The following is a 24,823-nucleotide window of genomic DNA, read 5'->3' on the forward strand; positions in this document are numbered from 1 at the left end:
CTGCTCTTCATCATAGCTGTTGACTTTGTGATGAGGAAGTCCATCACGGGGGTAAACGTTGGGATCAAGTGGGAAGGGGGAAGACTAGCTGACCTGGACTTCGCAGACGATTTGGCTCTCCTAAGTCACACCCAGTCCGCACTCCAGGAGTTGACCAACAATCTGCATGAGCACGGAGTTAACAATTTTCAAAAGAAAATCAAGCCTACAATATCATACTGATCTGAGAATAAATATGTACTAGATTAGATTTAGGTTTTTCTGTTTTGCTTTTAATCTTGCAAATATTAACCTTCCTTTGTATTACCATCCAGGTTCACAGTAACAACATGTTCTCCCGTGCTGTGAAGATCTTTTCCTCCGTCTCCTGTTGGTTTAAGCCCCGCCTCATCGCAGGCTGGGAGGCGGAGACTGTGGCATTCAAAACAGTTTTGGATGACAGAAACCCGAGCGCCCGGTACGTCACTGTGCCCCTGAATCGTCGGACCGCTAAGTCCCTTCGCTGCCGTTTTTACTTCGCTGATGTTTGGATGATGTTCAGCGAAATCTCCTTTCAGTCGGGTAACACAAATACACACCAACATGTGTATAAACATATAATACAGCACACACATCCAAACAAACATACTAACTTCCCTTCGTATGTCCCTCAGAGGACACTGTACTCCCGACCCAGATGACCCTGGTGGTGACCTCGTCCCCTGCAGTCCATGAGGGAAACTCCATGTCAACCACACCAAACCCAGGTATGACCTTTAACCCTACCCTTCTTAATCATGTATTACATACATACTACTGTAATCTTTTCCTGTCACTAGAAGTCAGTGGTTTGTGAACAAAGTCTATGTCTCTGACCTTATCTCAGCCAATCCGTCAGCCAGTGACCCACCAGATGACGGGAACACGCCAATTCTGATTGGCTGTCTGGTAACCATCATCCTTCTGTTGGTGATCATCATCTTTCTCATCCTCTGGTGCCAGTATGTCTGCAAGGTGCTGGAGAAGGTGAGCACATTTGTAGATAGGAAGATTCCAAAGTAAAAGAGAGAAAACTTTATATATATGTGCATACAACTATAAATGTGCATACAACTGCTTTTTGTTGTTGCTTGTTTTTCTATTGGAGTGGGGAGGGGTCCATAAGACTGACGATGAAATGTTGGACAGTTATTAACTCAATAATGTACTCTGCTCAATAAATAAGATAACAACAGGACACTTATAGCTAGAGTCTGATGACGCAGACCTATGCTACAGATCTGATGCAAATTTTAGACACTTTTACCATAAAAGACTGAAGCAATATCTCCTCACCTATATATCAAATAAGCTCACTTGAAAACCTCACACTGTCACGCTTTTAACTCCACCCACTACCTGTCAGTCAAGCGCCCAACCAATGACGGCACATCTGTCAGAAGGAATCACGTGAGCAAGAGCTCCTGAGACCGTTGTGGAATTAAATTAACAGCTGTCACCACAGAAAATACTCTATTTTCTGTTTAATTTCCATTGACATATAATGCAAACACATTGTACACAAGAAAACAACCATTTTTTTTGTGTATAGTTTTGGCCGGTTTCCACCCGAACTTCGGGGCGCTAGTCGAGTTATCTCCGGTCTTCACATTTGTCCATGTCTCTCACTTACAGAGCCGTTTTGGCTTCGTCAAACATAGCGGTTTATATTATTTGATTGTGACAGACCTCACGTTGTTGTGTAGGGAACCCCGGATCTTTATTCACCAGGACCGGACTCACGAAATCGGTGTCTACAGGGATGGCCAGACCATAATGCTGAAGTGGCCTGCGTCTTCACTTTTGTCTGTCCCACACACACACGGAGCTGTTACGGCTTTGTCAGACCCAGCGGTTTGTTTTCTTGTGACAGCGAAGAAAAGCAAAAGAAAACAAAGTCTGATATTATTGTTTTATCGTGGAATTTCCACAGGTTCCCACTAGTTAGTTTATAACACTATTGCTCTCAGTAAATAAGGGATGCATGCTCTGAGTGTGACTAACATTACTGATTTTAATTTTCTAGTGTGTTAGTTTCAAGCTACCTGTTCTTTCTGAAAAGCTCAGCAGTAACCAACATAACACAGGAAACCTGCAAACCAGTCGTGATCATAAACCCACAACTGCTGGAGAATATTTCCCTCTAAATCACTTCTGATCAGAAGCTTATTTCCTTACTTAATACTCACTCAAGTGTATGATTCAATTTCGTCATGATCATAATGAACAGCGGTCTCCAAACCCCAGGCCGTGGACCAGTACAGGTCCGTGGGTCATTTGGTACCTGGCTGTACAGAAAGAAAAAATAATTTACATTATTTCCATTTTATTTATTTCAGAGTCTGAAGGATGTTTTATTTTGAAGAATTACCCGATTCTCTGCTACATCCGTCTACGTCAGTGGTCCCCAACCACCAGGTCGCGACATTAGGTACCTGGCAGCACAGAATGTTTGACTTTTTTTTTATTGAGTACCAGTCTAAAGATGTTTTATTTTGAAAACTGACGTCTGTGCGGAATGTTTGTGCGAGACAGCCTCTGGCCCGCTTGACAGGTCTCCGTCACGTGACAGGTTATCAGCCGTTACCCCTAAATTAAGCGCCCAGAACTGCGCCAGTGTTCCGGATTAAAGTCAAGGCAGATTATCCTAAAAGTATTGAAAAACCTGGCTCCATTTCCAACCTCCTCTCTTTGTGAAGCGGGATTTTATGCAGTGACCATAAAGAAAACCAAACTGCGGAGTAGATCGGACGTTCGGAACACACTTCATGTGTCATTGTCTCCCGCTACCCCTAGATCAGCGGTCCCCAGCCACTAATTCTCATTATTGCAGTATTTGATTGACTTGTTTCCCCCTCTATTGGAAATGATCAGTATTTCTCCTATGTTGAATGCACTATTGAAAATCGCCATATTTCACTTGAATCGAGTTTTTAAAATAATTATTTCTTACAATTATTTTATTTACAAAGATATTGATTATCAATTTATGAAAAAAAGTTTTTTAATGTCTGTTGATGTCTGCATTTTACATAAAACCACTGCGGATGATTTATTATTAGACAGCAACTGTCCTGGCTTCATTAACGAATATCAAGCAAATGAAGGCCAGTCTGTGAAAATATTGTCTTGGATGAAACCGGTCCGTGACGCACAACAGGTTGGGGACCACTGATAATGAAGATGGAAGTTAAGTGTCAGGACCCGTGTAAAGGAGGCATCATTTTATTGTTATGTATATTATAATAAAGTATAAACTTCTTACAGCTAAAAAACATTTTCCTGTTCCTCACTTCTACCCCAGGCTCCACGCCGGATCCTCGATGAGGTTGTGACAGTCCGGCTGTCATCCTGCAGCGACACCATTATCCTCCAGACACCCCCTGTGCTCCCCCGTTCTGCCCATGCTTCTATAGGTAGTATCCCGGCTTACACTTACCTTTCAGAAAGAACGCTAAGATTAACCCATCCCACAGTAGGTCAGATTTTGAACCGGTAAATTGGTTCAAATGGATTTACTGATTGCACTTGTCTCAAACCTAGCCAACTCCGACCCTCACTATGAGAGGGTTTTCCTGTTGGACCCACAGTACCAGAACCCGGCAGTGCTGAGAAACAAGCTGCCAGAGCTGTCACAGAGTGCTGAGGCCTCAGGTAAACATAATGGAGTTTAAATTTACAACAGAGAACAAATATGAGCATAAGTTTGACATGGAAGTGCTCCAAGACCTCTGGTACAATCTGTTAAACGGCTGCATTCTGCCCCCTCCTGTCACTTCTTCAAAAGTCACCTTCACAGTGGAGTGGTCCATGCTATCTGTCCTTCATAGCTTCTGACAGCATCTCTTCATCTGACTTCTCTTTTTTCTTTTTCCTCTTGCTCTCTTGTTTCTTCAGTATTTTCTCAACATTGCTATAAAATGTGCATGAATTCTACAGTTTTTCTCTCTGTCACCTCCCAGACCTGTCTGTCTCCCTCCCCATTTCTGCCTCCTTTTCCTCCAGCTCTCCTCCTCGGTAATCCTCTTTATGACTTCCTACTGCTGAATTCCTGTAACGTGGCATCAGGCGGGCTGCGTGGTAAGAGCTGAAAGGTTTGACCAGAAATTTAAATATGGATCAGATGCATGAGACAGGATGAACACAGAAACCCAGTCTCAGTTGGGTGTTTCCATTGTATTCCTGTTATTGTAGGATGTTGAAGGATAGAGAGATGTGAGGAATGTTTCCCTTCACTTCCCTGCTCTATAGGAGCAGTGAAAACAATAATATTCAGTATTCTTAATATGGAATATTGATATAGTATTATTAATATCAATATTAAGTATAAGATAAACAACATAAACAAACCCCTCCTCTTCTTGCAGCATGCGGAGGAGGCTATGCCGAGCCTGACATCACCCAGTGCACACCGCACCAGTGTTTCCATAGCAATGCGCCACACTACGCCGAGACCGATATTGTGCGGTTGCAGGGTGTCACCGGCAGCAACATGTACGCTGTCCCGGCCCTCACTGTAGACTCTCTGACCAGGAAGGACATCTCTGCCGCTGAGTTCCCACGACAACAACTGATCTTCAGGGAGAAGCTGGGGGAGGGCCAGTTTGGAGAGGTGAGCAGGGAGTGTCAGAGGAGGCGCCGAGTGTCTCTGAAAGTTAAAGAGGAAAGGACACATTAGGACATCATCAGTATTTTTTCACATTCTACATGATAGTCTCTTTTTACTACTTGTCCTTCGCAGGTCCACCTGTGCGAGGCTGAGGGGCTCCCAGAATTCCTTGGGGAGGGTTCACCTCTCCCTGACAGGGATGGTCGTTCAGTACTGGTGGCTGTCAAGCAGCTCAGGGCTGATGCTACCAGTCAGGCCAGGTACATGACACATCTGTGTTAAAGTGTTTTTTTAGAAGTATATTGATCCTCAAATCTATCTATGATTGATTGAATACATGTAAATGAATCATTTCTTCAAAATATTGAGGCATGTACACTTCTTGGATAGCTTCAAGTCTGTGTCATCCTAATTAATCAAGCAGGATTTCCATATTCCATTTTGTTCCTTTGACCTGAAAGTAACTCGCGTACTTTCCCTCTCTCTGTTTATCCATCAAGGAACGACTTTCTGAAGGAAATAAAGATCATGTCTCGTCTGAACGACCCAAACATCATACGGCTGCTGTGTGTATGCGTGTCATCAGACCCGCTGTGCATGGTGACCGAGTACATGGAGAATGGAGACCTCAACATGTTCCTGTCACAGCGGGAGATCGAGAGCACGCTGACACATGCCAACAACATCCCCTCAGTCAGGTTAATTAAGATACACACTACTATAATACACACCATGAATTGTCTGAACCTTTCAGTAAATGATCAATTCATGTCATTTTTGTTGCAAACTTTCAAGACCATCATCAGTGCTTTCCTGCAGCCGCTCCACAAAGGGGCTGCCCACCACTCTACCTCCCATTGTATGCTTACAGGTCCTCTTGTGTGTGGTTGTGTGCATTACAGTCACACTAATTTGCATGCGTGTGACTGACTAAAATACTAGAGTGTGCATTCTTAATTTCCTTTCAGGGATTATAACAGTATATAAAATAAAAAATAAAAATAAAAAAGAGCATGCATGATTTCATTATTCTCACCTCTGTCATGTCTCCTCCTCTACCTTTCTTCTCTAGTCTGTCAGACCTCCTCCATATGTCAGTGCAGATCTCAATGGGGATGAAGTACCTGGCATCTTTAAACTTTGTGCATCGAGATCTGGCCACCAGGAACTGCCTGCTGGACCGGCGTCTCACCATCAAGATAGCAGACTTCGGGATGAGCCGAAACCTGTACAGCAGCGACTACTACCGCATCCAGGGCCGGGCGGTGCTGCCCATACGGTGGATGGCGTGGGAGAGCATCCTGTTGGTGAGACGGGGAATTAGCCTGAACTGCTTTATTCCTTTATGATCTTACTATATATTAAATACTGTTATGATAATTTCAAGGTTGTGGTCAATGGGTAGAGTTAATGCCAGTCAATGCCAGTTTACTTGTAGACCTAGAGACCAAAACCACTTAAATACCAAACATTATCAACATTTGTTATCAACGTGAGCGCAGTGGTTAAAACAAATATAAATTGTAATAACTTGATGAACAGTATCCTGTTTTGATGGTACTCCTTTGGTCCTGTCTTCCAGGGAAAGTTCACCACAGCCAGCGACGTTTGGGCATTTGGCGTCACCCTGTGGGAAATCTTCACTCTGTGCAAGGAGCAACCCTACAGCCTGCTGTCTGACGAACAGGTCATAGAGAACACTGGCGAGTTCTTCAGGAACCAGGGCAGACAGGTATGGCGAATCACACACACACACACACGCACACACACACACACACACAAACACACACACACACACACACACACACACACACACACACACACACACACACACACACACACATCTACAAAGGACAGCATTTGACTTAATGCTAAGCCATTAATCCACTGCTGAACTCCCTCCTATAGAGCTGCATCATGAGGTTTCAGTCGGCTTGGGCTATTTATACCTTGTAAGACACGCCCTTCAAAATAGAAGACAAATACAACAGTTAACAAACTCACAGCTTGCGAGTCACAGGTCTTCCACTAGAGGGAAGTGTGCAGCAATGCTTCTCCTCCCAGCCATGGCTCCCAAACTAAGGCCCTCAGGAGCCTTACAGAGCTCCTAAAATCTGAATGGTCTCTAGATGTTTGAAATATTTTAGCTCCATGAAATTTTATCTTATTTATATATTCTATTATTCTACATTGTAACTCTCAGACATACAGTATAGTGAAGCAATTCTACAGCAGTGGCCTAGATCTGCCAGTGCTTTGCTTTTGTTCTGTTTTTTGGTTTGGGTTTTTTTCTATGTAACTTCTTTTACTGTGCTGTTTTGCCCGACCAGATCTTCCTTTATGCCCCTCCGCTCTGCCCACCTTCTCTCTTTGAGCTGATGATGCGTTGCTGGAGTCGTGATATAATGGACCGGCCCACCTTTGAGGGACTATACCAAGCCCTGAGGCCGCATGTCAGCCAGTGAGCCCAGACTTCTGGCACGCACCATTGTGACTGTCCTTAGTAGCGCCTGTCCACGGACTCCCGTAAAATGACAAACTGACTCAAGACGCTGGGATTACATTATAAGAGTAAGTCTGTGACAGAGAAAATTAAGAAACTGGCAGTTGTGGTCTGAAGATTTGTTTGCATTGTCATAACAAAAGTACTCTATTCTGAGAGAAGATGGAGACGAAAGAAGAGAACGCCAGTAAATTCAGAGGAGTAACTTTTGGAACATTCTAAAACCTGCAGCCGTTAACAAGATTCCTAAGCTTTATAAAGATTTATATTATTGCTGATGTCTTATTTTCATCCATCTCTTCCAAACGTTCTTTCCTGTCCATCTGATGTAACTTATTTTTCTGTTTCTTTTGGTACCAGAGGTGCCATTGACTTCATGTTCTCCCCCTTTTTGCCTTTTAAAGACACCATAAACTGGACCGACCCTTCAGTCTTGGTAGTTTCTCCTGTCCCTGTGGTTTTTATTACATCTCACTTCAAAGCGGTGATGTATTGTAATTGTCAGTGTTTGTGTGTTCATACATTCATTTGTTCGTCCGTCCGTCCGTTCGTATGTCCACCAAATATCTTCGCAACCGTTGCAGATAGAAAGATTAAACAAAAAGCAGATTACTCGGACGGCAAATGGGATGAAAATGAGATGATGACCTTTACCTTGAGAAAAGTAGGTCAAAGTCAAATTTAAATTTTTGTACACTCAGGAATCGGATAAGATAGAAAGACGAGGGAGAAGGCCAGTGTAAATAAGACCATAGATTAAAGCTAGTGCTTTGATCTACCTATCAACTAGCTATGATCTATGGTCAAAGACCAACTCTGGAAGTATGTCAGGGTAAGTTGCGGGATTTTGCAGTCTCTGACTGCCTTGTTATTATTGTAAAGCACTGTCTGTGTCTCTCAGTTATTCATGTTTATATTTTAACCCACACTGGAGCTAGGGCTAGGGTCAAAATGCAGTGTAGTTTTATTTTTAGATTTTTATTCTATTTGAATTCTTTTACCTTCTTTGACTTTTATTGTTTTTTTAGTGTACATGAGTGTAACTGGTAACTGGGAAGACATTTTAATTATATGCAAATTGAAACCAAAGAAGACAAAGAGAGATAAAAAAAAATGTGATAACACTATTACATGCCTCATGAAATTCAAGTTGATGTAAAACGGATGTCTAAAAATATGATTATTGTCTGCCAGTCTGTGGATGCTTTTTACCCGAAGCGCCTTACTTTTGTAGCATGAGTCAGCAATAATTAATCCAATATGGGTACTTGTAGCAGGGAGAATTATCACCACCCAAAGAAAAAAAACTCAATCTGCAGTCATCACGTTATCCCTGTCTGTGTTGCGCCAAGGAAGATAAAATATCTGTATATTGTCTGTGTGTACAGTATGTCTGTAGGTGTGTCTGTGTCTTCGTTTGCCTTGTTGTGGCTCAATGGAGCGAGTCCGGATTTTGGTTTGTGCATCCACTGAAGCCATAGAGCATTGGGACACATGCATCTTGGAAGTCAGGAGTTTAATCACTTAAAAATGTTCATAAGCAAACAACAAAGAATGGCTATAGGATACAGATTCCGGTCAGGGTTTAGTTTTAATGAGCTGGTGGAAGGATGTGTCTATATCATCTGAAGTAGATAGATAGATAGATAGATAGATAGATAGATAGATAGATAGATAGATAGATAGATAGATAGATAGATAGATAGATAGATAGATAGATAGATAGATAGATAGATAGATAGATAGATAGATAGATAGATAGATAGATAGATAGATAGATAGATAGATACTTTAATGATCCCAAGGGAAATTGAGGTAACAAGTAAGTAACAAGAAGTAACAAATACGTTTAAAATAAATGCAACAAACTGAGCTGTTCTATTACAACTGTCTGAACGGACACATATTAGACCTTTATCTCCTGATTCCCATACGACAAGATTTTTGAAATCCTCTTACAGAAAGAAGCCAATGATCAAAATTGACTGTGTCACTGTGTTGGATTATGGATGGATTATGTTATTCCCTTCTTCACTGAGGACCCCATGAAAACCCCTCAAGGATGTCCATGTAAACCAAAAAGCTCAAAGACACCCTTTGGTCTCTACACACCTTCCCTCTTAACAGACAATTCACACTGAAACATTCACACCAGAGTGATTCTCAGGACAGCTTTAGTAATCACACAAATTCTGTATTGGAAAAATGCATAATTTCAGCTCGACGGTAAACTACCTAGTACTCTGGTACTATTACGAGATCTTTAAGTTAGTCATCTGATTCATACATATTTAAGGAAAATATTGGCTTTAGTTGCTGCTGAAACAAATTATCTACAGATCAAACAAGACAAAGTTTGGATTTGGCACTTTTACCCAAGATATGCTGACAAGTTCTCTGCACATTTTCCCACTTTGCTTTAGATTTAGGTAAGATCAGGCAGACATGAATATCTATGTGTTTTTTTGTCCATAGCAGAAATAATTTGGTTGTCTGAGCTGAAAGTTTATGAGCGACCAGAGACTGAAGAAGATTGATAGAAAACAAACGAAGTGTCCTTTCTCTGACAGCTTTAACTTTTCACTACAGCTAATGGCCTGAACATTCATTTAAGTATATATAGATTCCTGATGCTGGAATTATAGGGCACATATTACAATTGTATGTCCTGTCAAGATGATTTTAAACATGACAATAATGATGATGATGATGATGATGATGATGATGATGATGATGATGATGACGACGACGACGATGATGATGATGATGATGATGATGATGATGATGATGATGATGATGATGATGATGACGATGACGATCCTCCAGTTCAATCAATAGATATCACTTCGACAATCTAACAACAACAAAAATCACAACAATGTGGATTTACGTATATTCGCAGTAGATTCACATCTTCAACTATTTTGTTGAACTTGGACACACATTTGTAGCCAATCAAGAAGAAATAAACAACGTCTCTTGCTAATCATCATCTGTGTAAATTATATAAATCAAATTTTGGTGTTTGAAATGTCAGAATTTCATGTCCCAAAGGTTTGTAGTCTGTCAGTTCTTTACATGCAGTGTTTAGTCATGAAATCTGAAATGAACAAACACCAAGTACAAGTGAGTGATGTAGTCCGAGCGCTTCTTGAAGTGCCTTGTTGTATTAATATTGTTTTGTTATCCGTACTATATCGTCACATTTCAATGAGTGTGTATGTATATATGAGAGGAAATGTGTTGTGTGTTTCTTTGACATTCGTTTGAGCACTGGGAGAGTGGTGGGACTAAGGTGGTTGTTCTGTAGATTTACTGTATGAGGTCAAAAGAGGGGGAGTTTATTTTTCCCAAAGCAAGATAAAAGGACAAATTAAGGAAAACCACTAATATTAATCTCCCAGAGTCCTTTGCTACAGTGAGCCTATGTATTTAGTGCTTTTCTGTTAGAGAGATCCTCTTTAGTGTGATAGTGTACAGCATAAGTGATCTATGATATCTCAGTGTGTGAATGCAGACTATGTGCGATAATTGTTATTGAGTATTGATTATCTATCAAAATTATGTAGGTTTTTCTTTGACTATTTTATTCTGGGATGATATTTCTGATTTTCCAGCATCTGATCAGTGTTGAAAATTTCTTACACAGATGTCCAACTTCTGATATCTATTGAACATAGCCTTGCAGCTGTGTATATTAATATATTGGGAGTAGATAACTGTTCTGGGTCCCTAATCTTTTTCACTTTGTACACTTTCATGTCAGGGTTTGTTTGTTTTTCTTATAATAAACAGCTGCCAAACAGATGGATTGTGTTTTATTTGTATAAAATAAAATATAAAGTGATGGTTGTCAAGGGGAAAAACCTTTCACTTTGTGGTAGTCACAGCTGACAGTAATGTCAGGAAGAGGTAGCAGTTAAAGATGGAGAAGTATCAGGGTCTGAAAGAATAGTACAGTAACCGATATGAAAGGTGAAGCCAAAGAAGCTCTTGTTGTAGCTGGAATGTTGGGGCAACTTTCACTGGAAAATTGTGATGATCTGCATCTGCCATGTTCTGTTTTGGCTTATTTATACGTTCCTGACTTTGCTTTTTGTTAATTTGTTTTCAGGTCATGTTCTTTTCTAGTTTTCTGTTACTGCCACATTCATGATTTGCTGCACCTAGTTTGTTTCCCGTGATTTTGTTTGGCCTTTAGACAATTCGTGTTTAGTTCTTCCCCTAGTTAATTAGTTGATCATTAGTTCCACCTAATATAGCACCCTGGTATGTCTATTTAAGGCCCTTCACTTTCAGTTCAGCGCTGTTGCCTAACGGACAGACCCCAGTACGTCCGTATGGGGGACTGTTTGTATTCTATGGTGACCAGCAGCACGGGGGCGCCACAGGGGACCGTTCTCTCCCCCATTCTCTTCACCCTCTACACATCAGACTTCAAGCACAACTCGGATACATGCCACATACAGAAGTACTCCAATGACACTGCGATAGTGGCATGTATCCGGGGGTGATGAGGGGGGGTACAGGGCATTGGTGGCTGACTTCGTAGAGTGGTGCCAACAGAACCAGCTCCAGCTCAACGTCTCCACAGCCAGTGATCATCAAGGGCAGTGAGGTAGAGGTGGTAGGAAACTATAAGTACCTGGGACTGCAGCTAGACAGCAGACTGGACTGGTCACTCAACTCGGACTGTGTGTACAAGAAGGAGCAGAGCAGGATGTACTTCCTGAGGAGGCTGGCCTCCTTCAACATCTGTCCTAAGCTCCTTCTCATGTTCTATCAGTCCGTAGTGTGCTGTCATACGCCATTGTGTGTTGGGGGGGTGGGGGGGGGCAGGAAAAGAGATATGGACCGTCTGAACAGACTCATCCGCAGAGCGGGCTCAGTGGTTTAGCTGAGCCTGGACTCTGTGGAGACGCTTCTGGAGAGCAGGACCATGTCTAAAGTTAAGGCTATCATGAACAACACCAGCCACCCCCTACACACCACCTTCTCCCAGCAGAGAAGCACCTTCAGCGGCAGACTGCTGTCACACAGCGCCTCCACAGAGAGGCTGAGGTCCTCCTTCGTGCCCCGTGCCATCAGGGGGTACAATGACTCTCTCAGGAGGAGCGGGGGGGAGGTGGCCAGGTCAGCACGGGGTTGAATGAATTTCATTTCATTTCATTTCATTTTATACTGTTTATATATTTTTTATTTTATACTGTTTTATATTTTAATTTAATTTTATACTGTTTATATTTTAATTTTATACTGTTTATATTTTAATTTAATACTGTTATATTTTTTAAATTTTATACTGTTTATTTTTTAATTTTATAGTGTTTATATTTTAGCTATAGTTTAGTATATAAGTCCTGTTAGTGCTGCATGTGTCTGTTAGTGTAGTGTATGTCTTGCGGTATGTCCTGTGATGTCAGTGTTTCTTTTTCTCCTGGTGTTTATTCAGTATTATTCGTTATGTAATGCCTGAGCAGTGGATATATACAATTTCCTCCGGGATTAATAAAGTATCTATCTATCTATCTATCTATCTATCTATCTATCTATCTATCTATCTATCTATCTATCTATCTATCTATCTATCTATCTATCTATCTATCTATCTATCTATCTCTCTCTCTCTCTCTCTCTCTCTCTCTCTCTCTCTCTCTCTCTCTCTCTCTCTCTCTCTCTCTCTCTCTACCTACCTACCTACCTACCTCTCTCTCTCTCTCTCTCTCTCTCTCTCTCTCTATCTATCTATCTATCTATCTATCTATCTATCTATCTATCTATCTATCTATCTATCTATCTATCTATCTATCTATCTATCTATCTATCTATCTATCTATCTATCTGTCAGTTCAGCGCTGTTGCAGCATTACTCAGTGTTTGTTTGAGCAGAGAGTCTCGCATGCCAATCGCTATTGTATTCCTTGACTGCTTTTTGTACGACCACGAGTTAGCCTTGCCTTGTCTGTTCTTGTTTTGGATTTTGACCCCTTGCCTGTTTGTCCACTATTTTGGATATTCCCATGGTGCTGTAAACTCTAAGCTTTCCTGGTTTTTAAAAAGACTGCTTAAAGAATTTGGATTTTATGATGTTTTGACTCTCACATCTGGTTCCTTTGGAAAATGTAACAAAAATTGGCAGATTTCAGGTACAGGATCTGAGCTATCATTCTATCACACAACAAATACAGATCTAGATTATTCTAACACAGCATTTGACTATTGTCAATTTTGCCATCAAAATCCGGTATTCTTGCAGATATTATCTAGATTAGAATTAAAATGCTTAAATTTTGATTAATTTTGGCAGTTGGACCCAATCTATCTGTATTAATGAAGTAGCTTAAATTTAACCTGTAAACTGAGACGTCTTAATATTTGTTTCTATTATATGTGTGTGTGACCTCAGTCACAAGGGTAGCAGACCCATTTTCTAATCTGATAATGAAAAACTTGTTTTCACTTGGATCTACCTGAATGTTCTTTGTGGCTTGTTATTTAAACATTTTAAGGCTTTTAAGGGTTTTCAAGCTGGGTTTTTTTTTTTCAAGATTGACAAAGGCTTATGTGTTCTAGTTTATAACAGTGCTCCTGGTGACTAGTAATGTTTTTGCTGCCCATGACAACGGCAATGAAAATTTACTGGTAATAAAATATGAATTAGCTCTTTACATTGACTGGTGGTGAATTACTCTGTTTTTACAATGAGCACTAAAATATAAATTTAATGGTTAAACATTTTATCTCAAGCTGTGAGTGACACACTTCCTGTTATGGAGTAGTTATTTTCATGAAGAACCTAAGAAAAACCTACAAGGTCTCCAAATATATCTCTAAATCTAAAATATAACAAATAAAAAATAAAATTTCATCTTCATTGGCGTCGTGCCCAGAGTGTCTCACACCCCATGCCAGCTGAGATAGGCTCCAGCTCCCCGTGACCCGCTCGGTGGATTCAGCAGCAGAAAATGAATGTTATAATTAAATTATTGTAAAAAATATTCTTTCCGTGGTACGAAAATCTTTTCAGATGCAATTGGGAACAGGTAGAGTAATGACTTTATATGTAACAGTTGCAACTAGAAGGCACTACCGAATCCATCCATCCATTTCCTTGTAGATGAAACGACCGTAATCATTGCATTTACATTCGCTTTTCCCGCCTTGTGGTTCACGGTCCTGTGCTTATCCTAGCTCACTATGAGCGAGAATGCGTCACCAGTGCATTGTGGGGCCACACAAAGACAAAGGGCTATTCATGCGCACAATAACACCTATGGTCAATTTGGAGTGATCAATCCAACTAAGCTGCCTGTTGGAGGAGGAATGAAGCTGAAGAACCCGGAGTGAACCCATACAGACACGGGGAGAACATATAAACTCCGCACAGAAAGGAACTGAACCCAGAACCTTCCCACTCTGAGGTGACGGCGCTATCGATGGCACCAATGTGCCGTCCTTAATAATTTTTTTAATTTGCAAATCCCACTATGGCATGGTGGGGCAGTGGGTACTTCCAACTGATCGTTTCCAAATTTCCTGTAGGTGTGAGTGTGTGCTTGGGGGGTTGTTTCTCTTCCATGTGGATCCACAGCGCACTGCTGGTGTGCTCAGAGCGCCCCCCATTTCTTGTCCACAAGTCATCTTCGATAGGCTCCAGCAACCCCCGTGACTGGCAGTAGGTGGAACAAGCAATTGAAAATGAATAAATGAATAATCTCACTATGGTGACGACATGACTTCTCTTACTCTAACATCCGACCTCTGATACTTCTCATGTAGATTCTCAACTAAGCAAGCTTTGACAATTTTGAGAAATGTCATCATCCTACCAAGCCAATCAGATGTGACATAACATGAAAAAAATAAAGGAAAAATAAAGGTGTAAGGTGTACCTGTAAGGTAATCATATGTTCCCCTCCTCATGGGCCCACCTTCTGCTAAATTTCATTGAATTCCATTGAAAATATTGTTACCATACTCAAACACACACAATCTGATCGCACACATTACAGTTCCTCTTTTAGCTGAGGAGACTAGTACAGACGGATTGATGGATCTTTGGAAACTACAGTGAAACACTACAGAAACATGACACACCTATCTCTGTTAATGAAACACGTGTTGATCTATCCTATAGCTGTTGGGAGCTGGGTGTTGAGCTCAGGGGTGAGCTAGCTGACGTGGGACCAAGACCTGATGAAGTTTATGATGTTTTTACTGGGTCTGGCTCTAGTTTAGTGCTGTTACAACCCCTTACAAGCAGATCATCAAGAATGGGTGGATGGACGGATGGATGGATGGATGGATAAAAAGTGGATCATTAATAAGGTCCTGACTTTAACAAGTTGGGCAGCCATACTTCCATGTCATGGAAATGTTAGCATTAACGGCTTCATCATGACTGGATGGATTCATTCACTTTTTTTTGTTTGTTTTGTTTGTACTATTGTTTTTCTGTAACCTGTCTTCCTTAATGATGTTTAGGGTGGGTTTTAAAGTGAAGGGAGCTGCACTGCATTGGTAACATTTTTTGCTGGACCAGCAATGTTGATACATGACACACATTATCAGCCTCATTGTTCAACAATGAAAGCATGAATTAATCTGTTATTGATTGAACTGGAGGGTATGCTCAAAGTGATCGCATCTTTGGAGTCATCTGTGTAACAACAACAATTCAGACTGGAATGAATGCAAAAGTTGTGAATGTTTGAGCGTCATTTTACTGTGGAGGATGTCAAACACATGGTCAGCTGTTCAGGAGCAGATTATTAACACTCGATAATCTGCATCCTCTGGTCATTTTGCTTTTATGGCAGTTGATGACTACAATCAGCTCATGTGTTTTTAAGCAAAGTTACTTGAATTCCTGTCATTCTTGTATTTGTGTTGCTTATACAGGAGTGTATCCAAAGACTACACATGACATTGAAAAAAAGGTTCTTTTATTTAGAATCAATCAGATTTTTGTGTACACATCATCCACAGAAAACCTGATTTTACTGAAAAGTTGTGTGAAATTTGAAATGTGAGGATTGTGAATCACAAACAGCCATTCACTCTGTAGTTTAACATACGGTCCTCTTTAGTTCACTCACGTGTCTCACGCATGAAGTCATCTCAATAAGGTGTGATGTTCACCTACATCACTGCATCAAGTCTTCAACACCTTTTAAGTGGCCAGGCTGTGGAGGGGTTCTGTACGGTACTAAACAAACACTCAATATTAGTACAATCACAACATTTTTACTGACACTTTCTCCCACAAACTCATGCGATTGATGCTCTGAATTCGTAGTGTGTGAATTTATCAGCTATACACACACGCACGCACGCACACACACACACACACAAACAAACACACACACACACACACACACACACACACAGGAGGCAATGGTGATGATGGTGGGGATGAAGGCCAGAAATGTTGTGGCTGGTGTTTCCATGGATCTTTATGTGTCCTGAGCACAGGGTGCCCCTCCAGGCAGCCAACCCTAATTATGAAGCTGCTTAAAGGGCTCAGATCATGCCGACACCTGCTTCTCATTGGAAACACAGCTGCTGCTGGCTTGTATTCCTGAGATGGAAGCGCAGAGCACTGCGATAGTCAGTCTCTCTTTGATCTTTACACAAACGTCATTAAAAAAGGAGCTCGATCCCTTTTTCCTAATATGAAGTAATCGGTTCATCTACGTACACATTAAAAGCTGGTGGCGTGGCTACCTGGTGCTGGTATCGGGATTGCTACTTCTACAACACAGAATTCAAGTGTTACCCTGTTCTGAATTAAACTCAAAGGTTCCAGTGAAATGTGGTTTTCACATCACCATTAATTTCAGCTTTAATCATTGCCCTTGAAAGAATTTTCAAGGGCATTCAAATGAAACATAAAGGTACAAAACGTTAGCAACCCAAAAGCTAAACACATGACTAGTCATAGAGTGAGATACCGACACTACTGGATACAAAGGAATCCTTCCATTTGTCACTTGTTTTACATTCTCTATATTAGCATATTTTACTGATAGTTTATTGTTATGAATGAAACGGAGCAGTATCCCCAGAAACCAATGAGATTAGTGTGAACATAATTCAAGAAACAGGTAAACATGATGAAGAAGGAAAAAGTGATTTGAAAAAGTAGTAACAGGATGAAATTTCTTAATTGTTAGGAGCTTCAGTTTCACATTTTTTAAAGCATCCCGAGTTCTCCGTGAGGGAGAGGGGGAGTCATTTTTCCAATGAATCCAAACAAAAGAGCCTTGAATGGGTTTGAATGAGAAGTGTATACTGTACACACACACACACGCACGCACGCACTCACACACGCACGCACGCACGCACTCACACACACACACACACACACACACACACACACACAGGTATACGATACCTCGTCTTAGATCGTTTTGAGTTACGTTGTTCTCAATTGTGTGTCGGTTTTCAAAAAGTAAACAAATAAAAATCACATCGTTTTACTCCGCTCTACGTCTGTCTGCTACAAATATTGGAGACTTTGCCAAGCTGTAAGCCACTGAGGTATTACACCGCAACACTTTATGCTGGATTACTTATGCTGGTTTTATTTCCATTAAGTTTCTCAGTAAACTCGACCAATAGTTAACATCAAATAGCAAAACATTCAGAGTTCAGCTGTCAAAAATCTGTTACTGCTTCCATGCATAAACCCAGCCAACATTGGTTCCTACTTCCTACTCATACCTGAGCAGAAACAACCAGTCAATAATTTAAAAAATATGAAATAACAGGCTGGTTGTGACTGAATTTTCTTACAAAATGTCTATAGTCTATATATCACTGACAATAACTATCAACCTGATCTGGACTGTCGGCAGTCTCAATGTTTGTGAATGTCCCCAATCACATAAATACATTGTGGGTTTGCTCCCTGCTCAGACGACATGTGAATAAAAGATCCACTGTACGAACCACTCTACGAACCACTATAGATGAAGCGTCACCGAAAAGCAGAACAGGCTACATTGGTCTGGCATCAGAGCAAACCATTAAGTGTGAGATTTACTGAGTTATTTTGACTTGACATGAAATCTTAATCTATGGGGTGTTTATGTTACGTTTTACAGACTGTTAGCATTCGACTAAATCTTCTTGCTACGTTGGCATAATCGACCCTTATCCATGGTCCTGAAGCCTAATTAGGACATTTTCAACATCGTGGCCAGCACAGAAAATTCGTTGTTTTATGTCTTTTTAAGTTTGTGTTAAATATGACAGTTACATGATCGGAATTTAAGGCTCATAGGGCCTACATGATTGATTAGTTTTTCATGACTAAAAGAAACAACTACCCCCTTCTGTCTTTTATTTCTTATCAGTTAATTTACCAGATTAAAATGTGTGTGTGTGTGTGTGTGTGTGTGTGTGTGTGTGTGTGTGTGTGTGTGTGTGTGTGTGTGTGTGTGTGTGTGTGTGTGTGTGTGTGTGTGTGTGTGTGTGTGTGTGTGTGTGTGTGTGTGTGTGTGTGTGTGTGTGTGTGTGTGTGTGTGCAGCACGTGGGTGGCATGTTGTGTGTTGGGCTGTGTAATAAGAGAAGGAAACTTCTCAGCTGGTAGGAGCTTCAGTTTCACCTTTTTTTTAAAGCATCCTGAGTGCTCAGTGGGGGAGAGGGGGTGTCATTTCTCCAATAAAACCAAACAAAAGAGCTTTCAATGGGCCGTACAGTAGCTATAACCTAGTTTCACACACTAATACTATGGATAAAGAACCTTGTAATGTTTCTTTAGCAATTGTATAGAGTTTTGGCCGGTGTTAAAAGATCAAATTAAATTGTTAAGTATACTGCTTGTTTACTTATTAAAATATGGATGTTGAAGGTGGACTGTTTGGCCTCCAATTAAATGTTCAACTAACTAAAATATTTTCCTACCATCCTGTAACATAATCAGTCAGCTACCATGTATATTTGATCATGTATTTCTACTGTATTTATTGTTCTACCTATACATCATTGACTCCAAGTGGACTTATAATGAATTTAAAAGACACTGTGCTTCATGTAAGTCTGGACCACTGCCGCAAAAGACTTGGAAAGAAAAACTCCAAAGAAATACCAGTTTGGAATTTCCCAAAGTCAAATAGTATAGTTTGTATGATCAAAAGGTGATCTAAAGTCATCCCTTTGTGAAACAACTGGCTGCATTAGCCCATTGGCACTTTATAAGACTGCTGTCAGGAAATACTGTTTGCAAATGATGACATTCTGTTACAGCTTACCAACTGCTTGGGATGGGATGCACTTCCCAAACAGTCAGCTTTGAAAAAAAATCTAATTTAGCTCCGGTAAAACATTAGAAGCTACTGGTCCAGTTCGGCATATATTTAAACAAGACATAGAAGATTTTTAAAAAAATTTTTTTATCTCCTTTTAAAGTTAAGACAAAAAAATATATATTTATTCAGCATTGACGCTCAAATAGAAACACACATACTCTAAATATGTAGACAGATTCTAAATCTGTGTGCATCTGTGTACATCCATAAGTTCTACATGGTACAAATACACCTGGAATGTTGTATTCATCATTTAGTTTTCATGCCCCCCCTCTTCACTCCCCCTTTCCCCCCGTTTCCGTTCTCTGCTTCTCCCTGAGCTCCAACGCTTGAAGGAAACACCTCAGATCAGCAGCTCTGTGAGGTGAAAAACGTTAAAAGATTATTTAAGTATAAAGTACTTTAAAGTATTTAATTTTCATCATGAAGGAATTTTGCCCTGACGCCTTGTTGCTGTTTTTTGTACATTTATGTTTCCTCTCTACTTGTCTGCACGGGGCTTGCGCCCAGAACGATGCCGGTGACCGCGATGCGCTCCATCGGGGATTGACATGGCAACATAACGGGCAGGTTTTTAGCATCCTCAGCCGGGGATCTCAGTACCGGCCTTCTGACAGGAAGAACATCGGTTCATCTCGTCGTACTAACCCAGTTGTAGTGCTCGTTAACGAAACGTTGCCCGCTTCCAGGGACTCCCAAAAGGTTCCAGCCGCCAGTAGCGTTGCGCAATTACGCGCGTTGACGCGCCGGCAACACCGGCCACAGCAGTTACCACCCTCCAACAGCGGACTGACATCCACGATCAGACGGGAGGACATGATGGTCGGAGACGATCCATACAACCCGTACAAGGCTTCTAACTATTATCCATATTATAACTACTACAACTCCTACTACAGACCTAGAGCCTGGACGCATCCGCGGCACGGATATGGCACTAGTTACCACCAGCACGGTACGAAAACTCAGTTATGCCATTTTGTTTCAGTTCTCATCAGTTCTGTTTGATTCAATACAATATTCTGCAACAGGAGTCAAACAACTACTACTTACTATAAATCTATAAGAAAAAAATGGACGATCAGATTGTCAATGTTTTCCTGGTTAATTTTTTTTGCCACTCGATATTTTACCCAAGTATGAAGATGTTGCAGTTTTAAGATGTTTTAAGGCTTTATTTCCTACTGCTTGGCCTCAGATGATGTTCATTGTGACAATATATAATATTAATTCTCCATTGTTTTGAAACAATGAAAGCAAAATCGGTTTGTAATGACAGAGTGACTATAATCTAAGGCTTATTCCACTAGTTGTCATCAGTGGGTTTTGAGTGAACTGAAGGAAAAACAAGGAGCCACATCTAAATGAGCCACACCCCTTCACTCCCTATGTAAAAGAAAAATGTCAGGGGTGTCTGGAAGAATGCAACGTGTAGCCACATTGGCAGACGCTAGTAAATTCTAAACACACCATGAACCTTTAAATCAGTTCCAGCCTAAAGAAGACGTCAGGAGTGACCAGCAAAACTAGTCAGCAGTGATGGAGGGACTCTTAAAGATCTCCTTCTTCTTTTCCTTTCAGCTTTTCCCTTCAGGGGTCGCCACAGCAAATCAGTTACCTCCATCTAACCCTGTCTTCTGCATTCTCTTCTCTCATACCAACTACCTTCATGTCCTGTTTCACTACATCCATAAACCTCCTTTGGTCTTTGCCTCCTGCCTGGAAGTTCAAAACTCAGCATTGTTCTACCAATATATTCACTATCTCTTGAATATACTGTACTTTACTAAAGATTGGGCACTCATACCACACAGATAATGCCAGCAAGACTTCTGCAAGCCTACCAGTATTATCATTAACATCTTGAGTAAAAGGCATTCTATAGTCAAATGCTTGCTGTGTTTTGTTTTAGATGATTAAGATTGTGTTCCTTTTAAAAGTCTTACACATCTGGGAACAAACCCAATGCTTCAACTGTAGATAAAAGTTTACTTTGAAAAAGTGTCAAGTCATTAAAACTGTTTAAAAAACAATACTTTTTAAATATTAACTTTTAAGAAATAGAGTAGGACAATACAGTTATACAAAATGTAAATGCTCAAGTAAAAGTAGGCTGTTCTCCTTTTGTCAGGGCTCCCTGATTTGGTTCCTGATCCATACTACATCCAGGCTGGAACCTATGTACAGAGGATGCCCATGTACAGCCTCCGCTGTGCTGCTGAGGAGAACTGCCTCTCTTCGTAAGACATCACCTGTCTGTCTCCAGAGTTCTCATTTAATACCCACACATCCATGTAGCGCAGCAATTTATATTGATAGAAAGGGAAGGAAAATGGAAGCCAAAATCTTTTTCAGGCAAACACTGGATTAAAGCTTTTTTGTTTACCGCTGGTTTTCATCAGAAAACTCAAGTATAGAGGTCATTGTCATTCCCAAAGTGAAAAGACCTGTTTCACAAAACACTCCTGAACATCCTTGATCTCACCCTCCCAAAAGTGGCCTCTAAGAACAAAAATTTTTTTCAAATGGGGCCTGAAGCAAAATAGCAATTAATTCCTATCAGATATACACTGATAAAAACATTATTTGAATATTTTACACCATCAATGCCAATGAAATCATTCTATATTGATACATTGGACTTAGAGCTTTGCTTTTTTGACTATTCAAATCCCATTTGTACGGAAGGCGTTGAAGACCATACTGGATTATTGCATTATCATTTCTGACTCAGTTAACAAAAAAATCCAAGTTCAAATTCTCAGGGTTATAAAAGATCCAAAATGTAATTGTCTCTCCTCTGCTGCTTTTGTCTTAGTTCAGCCAGTTACTCTCAGCATTATGAAACCAGAGTTTTGTTGAGGTTTCCTCAGAGGGTTAAGAACCAGGGAACAGCTGACTTCCTGCCCAGTAAACCTCGATATTCCTGGCAGTGGCACAGCTGTCATAAGTGGGTACCTCTGAGAAGCTACCATTAGCCATTAAACATTTGAATATCCTTGTTAATTGTGACGCCAACTTACTTTTTGCATCGTGGTGCTATTCAGTCATTTCCACAGCATGGATGAGTTCAGCCTGTATGAACTGCTGGACTCTCAAACGGAGAAGCAGGTGGCAGAGGGACACAAGGCCAGCTTTTGTCTGGAGGACACTTCCTGTGAGCCAGGATATTACCGCCGCTTCGCCTGCACCGCACACACTCAGGTACAAATTCACACACGTGTGTGCTCATCTAATCCAGAGAAAATCTTTACCAGCAATTGAATAGAAATCCTTAAGAATATTCCCCTCACGTGTAAATTGAAATCCACTGGTTGTTGAATTTAAAAGTTCATATACAAATATGAGTAAAGAGAATAAAAGGTATGGGAAGAAAAGAAATCAATTTATTGTACAGTTATGGCAAAAATGTTTTGAAAAACTCTTGATCCAAATGATGATCCAATCTCCCACTACACACATCTAAATGTCATCAAAATCCCCTCTTAGCTTCATGATTAATCCTTCTTACAGAAATAAAAATACTTTAAATACATGAAATATATCTTACAAGAAGGTGTGTGTCTGTGTGTGTGTACGCTGTGTGTGCGTGCGTGTTGTCTGCGTGTGTGCATGTGTGTGTACAGGGCTTAAGTCCAGGCTGTTATGACATCTATAATGCTGATATTGACTGCCAGTGGATCGACATCACTGATGTTTCCCCTGGAAAATACATCCTCAAGGTCTGGAAGCTGCTAAAATTGCCTAATGTCTGGTATTATTATACAACTATTTCTATTGACAGAAGCTTGGTATTACTCTGTTTTACTAATTACCATCTGGAAAGACTAGATTCCCAAGTATGGATCCAACCCATTTGATAACCACTAAATAATGCTAATTTATCACTTCAGTATTATGTGAAACTAACGCAGGAAGGAAGTTGGAAATTGATGAGACAGACACACTGCTGATGTGTTTAGAACAAGCAGAAGGTCTAGAATAGCTCCAAGCTAGTCCTTAAGACTGTATGTGATTTTTTTGTGTTGTTGTCTTATCCTGGCAGGTGACAGTAAACCCCAAAAAGCAAGTTCCAGAGTCTGACTTCAACAACAACGTGGTTCAGTGTGACGTCCAGTACACCGGTACCGCCGCTCACGTCTCTGGATGCACCATGACATCATGAGAAATAATGTCCGCTCCGCCTCTCCGTTTTCATTTTATACATAATCTCACAGATCTTTCTGCTTAATCATGGCTAGTTTATCATTTTTGTCTCTACATTTCACATCTAATGAAATTAAATTTTGTACAAGTTGTTGGAACTGAAGGCTACATTTTCACCAATAGATGAAGTATAATAGTTTGATAGTATAGATCTTGTCTTCAGTTTTGGTTTGTCAGCCCTTTTCATCTCAAGCCTTCACAGTAAAGGGGATCAAAATCAGTATATAAAATTAAAAAATTAAAATTAAATAAAATAAAGCGCCACACATGTAAATTGTGTCAGAGCTGCCATTTAAGACTGATTTAAAAGCTGCATCTGTAAAGTCCTAAATGATCCCTTCACACCAAACACAACAGAAACAACCCACGACTGCTGCCTGTTGTGTATTGAACTGATGCAACAACTTCAGTGTTCTTTGAGAATCACCATCAGTCTGATGGACACAGATGTCATATACAACCTTAACAAACCTTGTTTCACAATTTACTTTAACCTTAATAAATGCCATCACTGCTTGAACGCACATCCATGTCCTGCCTGTGATTCTATTAATTACTCCATAACATACAGTATATACTGTACTTGACATTTAAAAGCTCATTTATTTCTTATATTTTGAATAATTGCACAGCGTCCCCTTTAAACTTCCTGTGATGTTAGATTTGGTGCTAAAAAATGATTATGGGGTCCCCCCCACCCCCCGGGGTCCCCCCCCCTCTCTCAATTTGCTGCTGGTAAGAAAAAAAAACTTGAAAACTGTAACCAACTGTAATTATATCTGCAGAGCTGTATATAGACAGGCTCACATTTATGTTATCAACTCGCATGATTGCATCATATTATGTAAATAAAGTTTGCTTGAATGTGAAAAGTGTTGTGTTGAGTCATGCAAACCACTGTGTGTCTCCATTCACCTGCTTTTATGACACATTAAAAAATATAATACTCTATTATCTAATATTTCATGATTTATTTTTTCTAATTTAAAAGATATTTTAAACAACAAGACATATATGTTGTAAACAAATAAAAAAATTCTGTCTCTTTCTTTGTGATCATAGAATATTTTGTTCTGCTCGAAAAAAGAAATAAAAAATCTGTTTCGCAGATAACAATATTATGTGCTGGTTTCTTTCTTTTTAATCTTTTAATTTTAAAAAAAACCTTGTCA

The 24,823-nt window shown here is 40.3% G+C and overlaps 2 protein-coding genes across 4 annotated transcripts in view; both read left to right on the forward strand.

Moving 5' to 3' along the window:
- ddr2l (discoidin domain receptor family, member 2, like) overlaps positions 1-10,937 on the forward strand; it is a 49,431-nt gene extending 38,494 nt beyond the window's left edge. For 2 of the 3 annotated variants that reach the window (XM_068309854.1, XM_068309855.1), the window contains exons 9-20: positions 315-561; positions 654-746; positions 866-1,005; positions 3,323-3,434; positions 3,562-3,672; positions 4,024-4,098; positions 4,386-4,630; positions 4,760-4,887; positions 5,128-5,325; positions 5,700-5,934; positions 6,210-6,359; positions 6,958-10,937. In XM_068309854.1, coding sequence (XP_068165955.1) covers positions 315-561; positions 654-746; positions 866-1,005; positions 3,323-3,434; positions 3,562-3,672; positions 4,024-4,098; positions 4,386-4,630; positions 4,760-4,887; positions 5,128-5,325; positions 5,700-5,934; positions 6,210-6,359; positions 6,958-7,092 — 1,869 coding nt within the window. In that variant the 3' untranslated portion in view covers positions 7,093-10,937. The remainder of the gene's footprint in view (positions 1-314; positions 562-653; positions 747-865; positions 1,006-3,322; positions 3,435-3,561; positions 3,673-4,023; positions 4,099-4,385; positions 4,631-4,759; positions 4,888-5,127; positions 5,326-5,699; positions 5,935-6,209; positions 6,360-6,957) is intronic. The other variant, XM_068309858.1, reaches the window with a different exon arrangement.
- Positions 10,938-20,195: 9,258 nt separating this feature from the next.
- Positions 20,196-23,628, forward strand: LOC137592822 (protein-lysine 6-oxidase). The gene is made up of 6 exons (XM_068311251.1): positions 20,196-20,400; positions 21,577-21,685; positions 22,264-22,395; positions 22,493-22,649; positions 23,072-23,167; positions 23,491-23,628. The coding sequence occupies exons 1-6, from the start codon at positions 20,262-20,264 to the stop codon at positions 23,608-23,610; spliced, it is 753 nt and encodes a 250-aa protein (XP_068167352.1). The 5' UTR covers positions 20,196-20,261; the 3' UTR covers positions 23,611-23,628.
- The last annotated feature ends 1,195 nt before the right edge of the window (positions 23,629-24,823 follow it).

This window comes from Antennarius striatus, chromosome 3 (assembly GCF_040054535.1).
Source record: "Antennarius striatus isolate MH-2024 chromosome 3, ASM4005453v1, whole genome shotgun sequence".
NCBI classification, from domain to species: Eukaryota; Metazoa; Chordata; class Actinopteri; order Lophiiformes; family Antennariidae; genus Antennarius; species Antennarius striatus.